The following is a 13,595-nucleotide window of genomic DNA, read 5'->3' as shown; positions in this document are numbered from 1 at the left end:
AAATCGTATAGAAATATTTCTCAAAATCCATGTTATGGGTATTTTGAGTTTTCCGGCAAGTGTTGAATCTGAAATCTTTTGGTTATGATTCGTAGAGAAGTAAGTAAGTAACTGCTCGGTGCCACCTTCCGCGGGTTTTGAGCCCCAATACCTCGACGGTGTATGGGGGAGGTTAAGATGTAGGCAGACATTACCTCTACCAAAGTAGAGATGCTGCTTCCAGTTTCTACCTATATGGTAGAAAAGGCCCTCCAACCTTTGCATGGGATGAGGATCGAACCCATGACCTCTGTCTCCAGAGGCAAGGGTGTTTATCATTGATCCAACCATGCTGCTTTTGGTTATGATTCGTACAGAAATTAATTTTGAGAAGTTTGGTAGTGGTTTCGTGGTCTAATTCGAAGAAACGAGTAAGATATCGGCATTTAAGTTTTCTGGTGAATTTTCCGATGAAAGTCAGCCGGAGAAGATGAAGACGATGACAACAAAAAAGTAAATTTCAGTTTTCATCCCTGAACTTGTCATTTTTTGCAGTTTCAGCCCCTCACGTGTGTTGCACGTGTCCGACTTAACGGCTGAAACTTAACGACGTTTGGCGATGGACGATTTTTGAAAAAATCTGCCAATTTTAAGGTCAAAATTGTAATTTTTTCACTTAAGGAACGAAAAGTGAAAAACGTGTCAACTTCAGGGACGAAAAGTGCAATTTACTCTAAAAAGAAATAACTCTCTATATTTAAACTGTTGAAAACTTGTGAATTATTATCATAGTATGCCTTAAAATATTTTCACATACATTATCACATTAACATTAATAATTAAAAGAAATTATCAATCTTTTATCTTTTAAAATATTTCCATTAACTCTTTACATCAATTATTTTTACATCAATAATTTACACCATTTGACACCGGCTTGATCCGCCACCAACAGTCGTCCCCACAACTATACTGTCAGCGTCATGACCACTGCCGTACTGCACACATAACGTGCTAGTTCAAAAATATATTTATTAATATGTAACAATTTAGTAACACTACTATATATATCTATTACACTTGAGCCCATATTTACCGTTAAAATTCCTTTTGTTTTTTTCCTTCTAAAAAATAGCTACTACAGGTGAAAGTACGTGTATTTAATGGTGAAGAGAGATTTGTGTAGATGGTGATGTGACAATGAATTATTGCGTTTGTATAACTTCAATAAAGTAAAAGAGTCTGACAAAAAAAAATTGACTATCCACGTTTTTCATTAAGCTAAAAACAAATTTTGAAAAAGTAGGTTTGAACTTGCCTAATAAAATATAGTTTTTAAACACAAAATTGTAATCGGAATCGTATAATTATTTATGTGATTATAAGTGATAGATTGTGAAAGTTAATAATTATGATGATTATCATTATATTCGATATTATAATCTTCCACGTATACATGTCATGCAGATTTGCGGTTGAAATGTGGAGCAAACAATTTCCTCTATCCCTTTCCCTTTAGAAAATAAGATGGAGCACGGCCAGCTATACTTTTAGTTTGTCTTTCTATATATAAATAGAATCACCAAATCAAATATGCACACACAAACATTATTTTCATAGATATGGAGGTTCTCATCCTCCTCCTTCTAGCTTCCCTCACCCTTGTCACTTCCCAAACAATCGTCGAAACCTTACCGGGGTATCCTGGTCCTCTTCCTTTTAAACTAGAAACGGGGTATGTATGTATAATGTATACACACAAAGTATATAATTTTTTTTGAACGACAGAATTATTATTATTATTATTATTATTATTAAAAATGCCAACTAGCAAGACGCTCGCAGTTGCCTTGCATCTTGCTTTATTAATTTGTGGTGGAACACTAATGTCCGCCACAACTCCATCATGTCCACCCTCTTTATATACTTGTCGGGGATAATTTCTCTCGTTTTATATATATAAATAAATGTCTAAGTGATTAATTAGTGTTGTAACACAGATATATTGGAGTAGGAGAGGATGAAGCCGTGCAACTATTCTACTATTTTGTGGAGTCGGAAGGGAATCCATTAGAGGATCCACTCATGGTATGGCTTTCTGGAGGACCCGGTTGCACCACCCTTCATGCCTTCTTTTTTGAAATCGGTATATACGTACATCCATAAACCTCGATCGACAATTCATCTTCAAATATATAATTAGATTTAAGAATGTAATATAAACTAACCATTTACTATAGTTGAAACCTAAATGCCATCTTATCGTATGTTGATTTCTAGGTTGTTTATTTGATTATTATGTTTATAAAACATAATAATTAGAAAAAATGTTTGAATAAAAATTAAAGTGATTTTCCAGCTATGAAAACACAATTTTGGATAGATCCTACATCCCATCCTACTATCGCGCCTACCCTATCTTTTTTTATATATAAACTTAGTATTAAGATTTTTGTAAATGGTGACTAATACTTTATAACGGGTAACAAATAATAAATATATATACAATCATATATGAATTACACAACATACATTGATCATTGATGAATGTAATGTGTTAATTAGAGCTTAATTTCAAACAACAAAATGATAAATTTTTATACGTAGTATAAATATTGATATAGATTATAATTTATAAGTAGTATAAATATAGACATAGATAGATAAGTTAAAATTGATGTTTGTTTTATTTAGTTTTGCTAATTGTTTCCTTTACTAGTTGTACAAACTTGATAGTATATCTATAAGATATTACGAAAATATGTATTGATAAATTGTACAACATGCATTGAAAAATGTACTTCATTGAAACTTAATTTTATTCTTATATGAATTATGAAGTTAAGATTCGTTTGTTTTTGATCCTCTCGAAATCATCTAAGCCCTACTTAGTAATTAAGACGTTTTATGAAAATTGGTTCTTTGTTTTTCTTTTAAATCCGTAGATTTAAACCTCTTAAAAAGATCGATTATATTCACTAAAAGAATTGATGACTCTAATTTCATCGAAAAACCTTGAATACTTTTTTTACTTACCTTTGTGCCAAAACCAATCGTGACTCGTCTATAAAAATTTAGGAATCAAATTTCTACTGTTTGTCTCGAAAATGTGGATGAGAGTTATGTGGTTCACAAAGAAGATATGAGGATATGCTGATCATATCAAAAAAGTTGATAATATATGTTATTTTCTTATTAATATCATTTACAGTAATATATATTGAAGGTTTTAATCTTTTTGAAAACAACGACATGTTAGTTGGTTAATGGTTTGAATCATAGTAGTTATATCCAAACAGGTAATATATTAGAGTTTGATGACTCTAATAGGTAAAAAGATCCAAACAGGTAAAAAGATCGATTATATTCACTAAAAGAATTGATGACTCTAATTTCATCGAAAAACCTTGAATACTTTTTTTACTTACCTTTGTGCCAAAACCAATCGTGACTCGTCTATAAAAATTTAGGAATCAAATTTCTACTGTTTGTCTCGAAAATGTGGATGAGAGTTATGTGGTTCACAAAGAAGATATGAGGATATGCTGATCATATCAAAAAAGTTGATAATATATGTTATTTTCTTATTAATATCATTTACAGTAATATATATTGAAGGTTTTTAATCTTTTTGAAAACAACGACATGTTAGTTGGTTAATGGTTTGAATCATAGTAGTTATATCCAAACAGGTAATATATTAGAGTTTGATGACTCTAATAGGTAAAAAGATCCAAACAGGTAAAAAGATCGATTATATTCACTAAAAGAATTGATGACTCTAATTTCATCGAAAAACCTTGAATACTTTTTTTACTTACCTTTGTGCCAAAACCAATCGTGACTCGTCTATAAAAATTTAAGAATCAAATTTCTACTGTTTGTCTCGAAAATGTGGATGAGAGTTATGTGGTTCACAAAGAAGATATGAGGATATGCTGATCATATCAAAAAAGTTGATAATATATGTTATTTTCTTATTAATATCATTTACAGTAATATATATTGAAGGTTTTTAATCTTTTTGAAAACAACGACATGTTAGTTGGTTAATGGTTTGAATCATAGTAGTTATATCCAAACAGGTAATATATTAGAGTTTGGCACCCGAATGCACATCTGAAGACCAAGAATGCGATAACGCAACCCACACGTGTCCGAATAGTAGTCTCTAAGTTAACATTTCCTCCCAAAATAAATTTAATAATAATAAATATAGATATCTTTAAGTTGTACTAATTATTTGAAACATGTATAATTGACGTGTGTAAAGATTTCATTTGTGAATAACTAATATACAGGGCCACAGGGGGCAGAACACCCATGTTAGGTGGATAGGGAAAGGCCTACTTTTCATATATTTTTTTTTAACGGGTGAATTACACTGTTAATTTCGTGTCGATATTATACAGCGGAATTTTCACTATCATATGTTATTTTTTAACCGGGTCTGTGCTAGAGAGCTCTCAAAGTAAAAATGTATATTTCAAATACCTGATGAGAGGAAAACCCGCTACTAATCCGCCTGAAGGCATGACTATTAATAGGGGGTAAACCCTGCCCTTCAGACTTGAATATGAGAATACCCAAGTCAAATCCTCATAAAAAGAATTAATTCATATGTACTTCCCACGGCTTGAACCCAAATGTGTGTTTGTGATAGAATTTGTACGTCTTTTTTGTTAAAAAGTATATAATATATAATATATATATAGTGTAAGGTTTAGATAGAAAAAAAGGAGGGAGTAGACGTTGCAACGGCTAGTTAGCCTAGAAACTCACGTGTGAAGAGGCGTTAGAATTTGGACAGGAAGCCATTTTCTTTAACGCCCACAAGGACGGTGTAATGGACGTTTTCGGGACTTTACGAGGACGTTATCTACACTTTTTAGGATTGCCATTCTCTATATAATGCCTTATTCCTCAAGGCCTTAAACCCCATTAAAAATAAGTAAGCCATTAAAAACACCCAATTCATACTTATTTTCCCACAAAAGTAAAGGTGATGATGAAAGTTTTTTAACAAATTCATAGTTTTACACACACGTAACATATTTTGTAATGACATTAAAATAAATAAAAGTAAAATACTTCAAAAACAATAACATATAATAACATAAATAAAAAAAAAATATTTCAAAAATAATAACAAATATAATGACATTAAAATATATAAGTGAAATATTTGTTATAATTTTTTGAAATATTTCCTTTTCAAATATATATTTCACTTACATATTTTAATGTCACTATATATGTTATTGTTTTTGAAATATTTCTTTTTCAAATAAATACTTCATTTATATAATTAATGTCATTATATTTGTTATTGTTTTTGAAATATTTCTTTTTTATTTATGTTATTATATGTTATTGTTTTTGAATAATTTCATTTTTATTTATTTTATTTTTGGACTTTTATAAAAAACGTAAGGTTTTTTTTATTAATAATATCACTAACACAACTATATATAAAGATTAACATATCTATAAATTATTAAGAAAAATAAATTTATTATGAGATATATTGTGTTAATGAAATAAATTATAAAAAATGTTTTATGTAAATATGTAATGATTAGAAAAAGAAAAAGCTAATAAATGAGGGTTTTTTAAGGAGATATCTAATGATTAAGAAGAATAGAGAGGTATTTAATGATATTATTAATAATTATATAGGTGTTTAAATAGTATATTGGAGGTACATATAGCACGTCCTTTAAAACATGCGTAAGTTAAGGTGTATACAATAAATGACTAGTTGGAAGCTCAGAATCAATCTCGGTTTAAAACCGTTTTTACAACTTGAAATCCAACCATTAACTAATTTATAATATCTAATAAAACAAGGAAAAATGATAGGTATTGTGAAGAGAGTACCCATATAAGTACAACAAAAAAGTAATTTTAAAAAATAGTTACAAACTTAACCCTTAAATATTATAAATATTCAAAAATGTCCCCTGATAATGTACTTGGCAATACCCAAACATATGTACAATTGCAGTACATATGTTAACCCCATAAAACAAATCAGTCATGATTTCTTTTAAACTTTCTACCTTTGAAAAATCAAAAATACCCCCTCTTTTATTTACTAACTTAAACATCTTCATCTAATATACCTATAACACTCTTAGTGAAATAATTTACAATATAGATCCCTCAAGACTAAAAATAAATACATTACCACCTTTAACATCAATTATTTTTACATTCAACATCATTGCCGCCTTCATCGCCGTCCCTACTACGTCACCCCCACCTTCACAATCATTATAATTACCGCCGCCGTATTGCTCGTGCATAAGTCTAGTATATATAATATATGGGACCCTATATACTATATATATATTATATAAATATTTTGAACGGCATGGTAGTTAAACATGTAAAAGGGACATTCAGACGACAGTATTCTAACCGGCATGAACCGCGGTTGGTTTTCGCTAACGGCACTTACTTTATGCTACGGGACATAATGATTTTTTTACGGACACAATATTGTTATTTGAACATCAATTTTTATTTATCAGCGACTCTATTCAAGATAACTTAACAGTAAGAAAACCAATGAAAACGAGAAACCAAGGACATCATCAAAAATTCAATTATTTCTTCATTGTTGCTTAATTACCAAAAACCACCTCGTTCCTCGTGAACACATTGAGACAACGTTTAGCTAGTTGGACTTCTCGATCGCAATGCAACAGTACGAAAGCGACTTCTCGAAAGGCTTTATTGTTCGATCGAGGTGTTCAGACACATCCTATTCCCCGTCACATCACGACTTAGGATAAACCATCATAAGTTTATAACTTGTCACTATGAGCCATGAGTCCACATTATAGATTTTTAAACTTCCACTCTTCATAATTATTCAACATTCCTAAACAAGAAAACAAGGACTAAAATAAAAACTTTATACATATACTATATATATATAAACTTATTGATCTCTACTATATGAACCATACATATTGGGAAATGATATATTCACAACTCAAATTTGCCATCTACAACGATTGTCTGCTTCAGAAGGTTGTACATTGTGCAGTAAATACCTGTATTTGTTGTAAATGGTAAATATTTGTTGTGAATATATCACTTTCTATACATATTTAAAGCTCTTGGGAACGTTAGTGAAAAAGTGCAACTTTTATATGTCTAAACTTAGGTATACAATCTCTTATTCTTTCACGTTTTTAATATTTTAATTCATAAAAAACATAAAAGCTCTATTCAGATATCTTAATTTACTATATGGGGTCTGTTTGGCAAGGGGATTTTAGGGGCTTTTAAGGGTTTAAAAGCCCTTAGCTTTTAAAAATAAGCTCCTTTGAAATTTATAATCCTGTTTGGTAATACATAAGAAATTAAAAGTCTCAGCCCTGAAAAACTCCTAAAAGCCCCAAAAGGTCTTTAAAATAAAAGCTCGTAAGAAGAGAGTTGAAAAAAAAGTCCAAGCCCTTAGCTCCAACCTCAAACTCCAGCCCCAAGCCCTTAACTACAGCCCCAACTTTAAGCTTTTGTGCTAAACATATCCATGAAATTATGACCCATACATATTTAAAGCTCTTGGAAACGTTACTGAAAAAGTGCAACTTTTATATGTAGGTATACAATCTTTTATTATTTCAAATTTTAATATTTTAACTCATAACAAACATAAAAGCTCAATTAAAATAAATTTTAAAAAATTAATATTTAAAGGGTCCTGTACCTATATGCGTCCTTGATCAATCTTTGTTACGTGCGTGTTCTTTGTAGGTCCGATGAAAATCATGTACGGGAAATACATAGATAACGTACCAGCACTACGATTAGACCCGAATTCCTGGACAAAGGTATAACGCCTGTATATATTTATCCAAATCATCCTGCAATTAAACCCTTGATGATGTTTTGTAGACGGTTAATGTGTTATATGTGGAAGCACCAACTTTAACCGGATTTTCATATACGAAAACTCCTGAATCCGTCCGCTCTAGTGATACAGTATCCGCTTCACAAACAGCTGAATTCGTTAGAAAGGTATATGTAAAGGTTTATGAAATTCAATAATGCAATTGCGTCCTATATTAAATGTCTTAGTTTGACATTTTAGTTATTTGTTTTTCAACTTTGAACTAATAGATATTTTTTTGTGTTATATGCTAATTAAAATACTGTTAAAACGCAATCCACTGATATATTTTACATCAAGTGTTATATAACAAAAACGAATATATAAACGGTCAAACACTCAAAAAGTCAAACTAAAGTACTAAAAAACGAAGATATTGATTATTACGTACTTATATTATGCAGTTTATTAGGGATCATCCAAAGTTTTCAAACAATCCATTGTATGTTACTGGAATTTCTTATTCAGGAATTATAATTCCGATAGTTACTGAGGAGTTATACAAAGGTATGATATTTAAGTACTTCAATTCGGTTTTTTGTACTAATAGCTTTGAATCACTTCTTTCTAATTTTAACATTTTCTTTTGCCGTGATTTTAAGGCAACGACGAAGGATTACAACCTACTCTAAACATTCGAGTAAGCACATCATACGCAACTAGTTTTAGCAAATTATACATATATATACTAATATACATGACTATACTAATGAGTTTGATGATGGGAATCGTGTATAGGGATATGTCGCAGGGAACCCATTGACTGACAAAAACAGCGATATAAACTCTAGGTTCGAGTATTCTTATCACATGGGACTTATATCAGAAGAGTTATACGAGGTATACATAGATTCTTTCTAAGACTGTTAGTTAGCCACGTATCGTGATCTTAGAAGCCAAATCAGATTTCCAGTTTGGAATTTCACAGCCGAGCTAAATCTGTTACACATTTTGTTAATATGTGCAGTCTGCAAGAAAGAATTGCCTTGAAGAATATGCACAAGCTGATTCTAACAATCTACTATGTATGTCAGCTATTGATGAAGTAGACAAAGTAATTAAGACTAAACTCATAACTGTTAATTACTTTCATTTTTTTTAATATATTGCTTTCATTTGTTAGCCACACTAATATATTGCTTTCATTTTTTTTAATACCAGCGAATTGAACGCATCAATGATCAAAGGATTTTGGATGTTGATTGCGATCCACCAGGCAGTTTGGTTAGAGGTGGAAATCCGATATTTAGGGGAAATTACCAGAAATCTCACCTTACAAATCAAATTAGAATGTTAAGCGCGCGATCTTCCTTCAAGGATACTAATTGTGATGTAATTCTCAACATTGATGTATATATTACTTTTTTTCCTTATAAGCATATAAACTTATACGACATTATGTCTTGTTTTTGACAGGTTGACATTCATGACTATGCAGCCGCTTGGGCTAATAATAAAGACGTTATGAAAGCACTTGGTGTACGAGAGGTATGGTAACTAGTAATCAATTAGTATAAAAAAGAAGCCTTTTTCATTTATTTCGGTATACTCTTGTGGGCTAAGTTACATGATATTGTAAGTAGGGAACAGTGAAAGAGTTTGTGAAATGTAATTTGGATATGAAGTACAACTATGGTGAACTTTCAATGCCATTGTATGATTTCAATGTCCAAAGTAGCGTCGTCTACCATCAAAATCTAACTAAAAGAAACTGTAGAGCTTTGATTTTCAGGTACTAACTTGGTTATTACTTTTGGAAACCCCAATATGCAAGATTATTTACTATATAGTGTTATTCTTTTTCCGGTGATAAAGTGGAGATCATGACTTGAGAGTTCCACATTCGGGTACACTCAAATGGATAAAGTCTCTTAACTTGACGATGACTGATAGTAATTGGGATGCTTGGTATAGTAATCGTCAAGTTGGGGGATACAAAACGACATTTGCCCGTGATAACTATACTTTAGTATTTGCGACCTTAAAGGTATAACAAGCTATTTTTGTATACGTACAAAACTACTATTATCATAAGAATGGAATGTAAATAGTATACGATTTTGTACTTGTGTAGGGGGCAGGGCATACAGCTTCTGAGGACAAACCTAGAGAAGGTTCTGATATGATCAAAAGATGGTTTGCACATAGACCTATCTAAATTGTAAAATTCTAAACTCACCATTTATGTAATTCTTAAATAACTAGAAATCTAGAAATCATATGTTTTAGTTTTCGAGTAATTTTGTTTTGCAGGACACGTTGTGAAAAACCGTTGCATTCAAGTTTTCGACCTGCAAGCCTGCTTCTTTTGGCATTACAACGGTGTGTCTTAGACTCTTAGTGGTGATATATTTGTTGCCCTAAAATGAAATGGGTGATCATGTTGTATTGTATCGTTTCAGAAAATTCATGGTTTGGACTGTGTTTTATTATGTTTCACTTCATTATCACATTGAAATGACAAACCATCCATCTGATTACACATCATTTATAAGTTTTCTATACAATTATAGATACATTGTTATAAGGTAAGTTTGTTACATACACTGCTCAAATTAGATCATGAACATTGACTGATTGGGCCAGGCTGTTGGAAGTCAAACGAAGCAAAGGTTTTCTGAACAACCAATTTCCCAACCCACCCATTTTGCAACCTATACCAGGTAAAAAGATAACCTTATCTTAAATTCCCTTTGAAAGCCTATGAGCTGACTAGTCATTGAATTAGCATCTTTATATTCCTCGAATATCAACCGGAATTCCAAATAACACAATATTTGAGTCAGAGAAATAAAAATGAAAATTTTTTCTGTGAACATGAACCAATAATTACTCATATAACATTGTTAATGTTAGATGTAACTTTAAGTGTTTATCAGCTTAGCTTCAATGAACTTAAAGAATGTTGGTACGAGGCTATATCTGTATAATGAATGAAACTTAAGTTTCACATATATCCTTATTACACTTTGGGCTTTCAAAAAGCAATTAAAAAGAGCAAACAAAATTGGCTATTTTAAGAAGTGATAAATCTACAACAACTATTAGCCATCTACAACAAATGTACATGTTTTACTGCACAGTTTACAACTGTGTAAAACATACATTGTTGTGGATGCCAAATAGTTGTTGTAGATATATCATTCCCCATTTTCTTATTTCATATAGCTATGTCGATGGTGCTATTTGATTATATAGCCAGTAAGCAAGAACTAAACAAAAGCCCGTCTAGCTCAGTTGGTAGAGCGCAAGGCTCTTAACCTTGTGGTCGTGGGTTCGAGCCCCACGGTGGGCGTTTTCTTTTGCCTTTTCTTTGAAGGCAGCTTTGAACAATTGAACCTGATCTATTAGAACACTATACATACAGTTTTTGTGTATGTGATTTTTATATATAATAAAAAAAAATTGTCTTTCTAAAACTATTTTTAGAAAACATATTATGTAGCATGTCTATAGTTTTTTTCAAAAAGGTTTTAATTTATTTATGATGTCATATTTACTATTGAACATTTTTAAAGATAAATAGTCCATTAATTAAATGCTTATTTTAAATTGAAAATATATTTTTATGTTTTATAAATGCAATATGTACTTATATATAAAAATTATATTAGGTTAGTTAATTTAGTATCTTAAAACGTATAATATATCAAATAACAAAAATTGTATATATTTATATTTATATTTTATTTATTTCATTTTAAAAATTTTAATTAAAATATCCGGGTTAAAACCGGGTTTATTAGCTAGTTGTTATAAAAATTAGTATCATATTTTGTGGATTCACTGTGGGTAAAGATATTTACTTACTCCACTTTTACGTACCTTTGGCAAGTGAATGTTAAAATAGTTTATACCTACACTAGTTAGAAAGTACCATTTAAACTTGGATTTAGTGACACTTTTTAAAACGCTGGCAGAATGTGTTCCGAATGTTTATAAAAAATGTCTTTGAAATTATGATTTAGAGACACGTTTAGTTTGTTACTAGAACTAGTTTTGCCAAATGACACATGTTTTTAGGGAAGAGTTGTCAATTTTTCTATTATTCACCCAAATTACTTCTAATGCTACTTTTCAAGACAATACTCCGTTGATAACCAATTTAATAAAACTTAATAGTTAGGCTCATTACATAGTTGAATTAAAGTGTCGGTAGTTGATGTTTTCGCATGTTCTAACCAAAACCAAAGGAAAAGGCGATATTGCTTGTTTTTAAGTACCCACTTGTTTTTCTTAAGTCATAAGACAAAATATTATTGTTTTTCTTAAAAACAGAACACTAATTTTACTCATGCCAGCATTAGGCTCACATCTTTTGGATATCTTAAGTGATAAGACAGTACTAACTTGTTTTTCTTTTATTTTGTTAGTGTCGGCTGGTAGTTTTAGGCACTAGTAAAAATAGACATTGCACAATAACACAATAAGTGATAGAGCTCTCCAAACTGGGCCCAATCGTGTGTCTTCTTGACCGTAGGCGAAATGTGAGATATTAACTTGAAATGGGCCAACTTATTCAGTTAAAACTTTAAAAGTAAAAGCTTACAAGAAGCAATGCAAAGTCTGGTCCTATTCGTTTAATACGAGCATAATACCCGCACGTTGCGGCGGAATTTTGTTTTAAGAATGAGATAGATTCGGGGGTAGTTTAGTCCAACTGTAGAGATGGGTATAGAAAGATGTATTAAGGCCGGTGAGGGACATTTTAGTCTTTTCAAGTTCTTAATGACTTAAATCTAGTTTGCTTTATAAATGAGTATAGATTGTTTCATGAGTAATTCTAAGTTTACAAACAAATTTTTACAAACACAATTTCCACCAATAAAATCATTTTTATGTATCCTTTTTTTTTTTTCTCTCTTACTTGATTGAACCACCTCAAATATCACCTATGTTTGTAAAAATTAATTTGTAAAATGTTTGTTACTCTAACATTCAAAATCATGTTTAGTTTTAAAAAATTATAAGTATGACTTGCTATTAATAATGGGAATTAAAAAGTATGACTTGCTAATTGGTTGATACGTGCTAGTTTAAGAAAAAATCACATAAAATATATGTAAATTTTGAAGTAAGTAGATAGATTTCACAAAAAATTAACGGATCCTTGATTACTTTTGCGAAAACCTTTTACTCAACATTAGTAAGGTTATCTTCAATGAAGGTGCTCTTGGATCTTTGTTTGGGTCAAGGATCTTTGTTCGTGTCATCCCTAGCTACCCACGGAATATAACTCCATATAGGGACTTTAGCTTCCTTAACCTTACCACTAAATCATCACCCTTGTGGTTATCATGTTTGAATTATTATTGATTATTATAGTATAATTTTGTAATTTAAGACAAAAAGGCTCTCCAATCCCTGATTCATTCGTCAATAAAAACAAACGAAGAGCTATGACCCTTAAACGTTCAACCATCAATATATGTGTAATGTGTTACGATGACGTCATAACTTAGTTTGTAGTCACATTCGATAAAAACACTAACTATATGATGAAAAGGTAATTTAAACATTAAAATAAAATAAAATAAAAGTTGTGAATCTAAATACATATAATAGTAATATAATAATTAAGTTTTGATGTATTTTCGTACACTTGTCTTTATACTAAAATTCAAAACTTTGAATGCACGCATATTCTTAACTTATTTCTTTTTTGTATCAATTCAATGTCCTCTTTGGTTTATATACATTAGCAAACGAC

At 30.7% G+C, this 13,595-nt stretch overlaps 1 protein-coding gene and 1 non-coding gene across 2 annotated transcripts; both read left to right on the top strand.

The window, feature by feature from the left end:
* The first annotated feature begins 1,566 nt into the window (after positions 1-1,566).
* Positions 1,567-10,372, top strand: LOC122607022 (serine carboxypeptidase-like 18). Its single transcript, XM_043779940.1, has 14 exons — positions 1,567-1,714; positions 1,980-2,125; positions 7,750-7,826; positions 7,891-8,013; positions 8,290-8,392; positions 8,488-8,525; positions 8,624-8,725; positions 8,853-8,939; positions 9,047-9,217; positions 9,302-9,373; positions 9,469-9,617; positions 9,701-9,872; positions 9,960-10,046; positions 10,139-10,372. Exons 1-13 carry the CDS (start codon positions 1,602-1,604, stop codon positions 10,041-10,043), a joined length of 1,437 nt encoding a protein of 478 aa, XP_043635875.1. The 5' UTR covers positions 1,567-1,601; the 3' UTR covers positions 10,044-10,046; positions 10,139-10,372.
* A 735-nt stretch (positions 10,373-11,107) lies between these two features.
* TRNAK-CUU lies at positions 11,108-11,180 on the top strand. The gene has a single exon. It is a non-coding gene; the product is annotated as a tRNA-Lys (tRNA).
* Positions 11,181-13,595: the final 2,415 nt, after the last annotated feature.

This window comes from Erigeron canadensis, chromosome 7 (assembly GCF_010389155.1).
Source record: "Erigeron canadensis isolate Cc75 chromosome 7, C_canadensis_v1, whole genome shotgun sequence".
Classification (NCBI taxonomy): domain Eukaryota; kingdom Viridiplantae; phylum Streptophyta; class Magnoliopsida; order Asterales; family Asteraceae; genus Erigeron; species Erigeron canadensis.
This window is presented reverse-complemented; position numbering and strand designations above follow the sequence as displayed.

Bases quoted from the DNA above. Each gene is read 5' to 3' on its own strand.
- LOC122607022 (XM_043779940.1), top strand. From the start codon at position 1,602: ATGGAGGTTCTCATCCTCCTCCTTCTAGCTTCCCTCACCCTTGTCACT. The intron at 2,126-7,749 runs GTATATACGTAC...TGTTCTTTGTAG, and splicing joins TGCCTTCTTTTTTGAAATCG to GTCCGATGAAAATCATGTAC. The intron at 8,014-8,289 runs GTATATGTAAAG...TATATTATGCAG, and splicing joins CAGCTGAATTCGTTAGAAAG to TTTATTAGGGATCATCCAAA.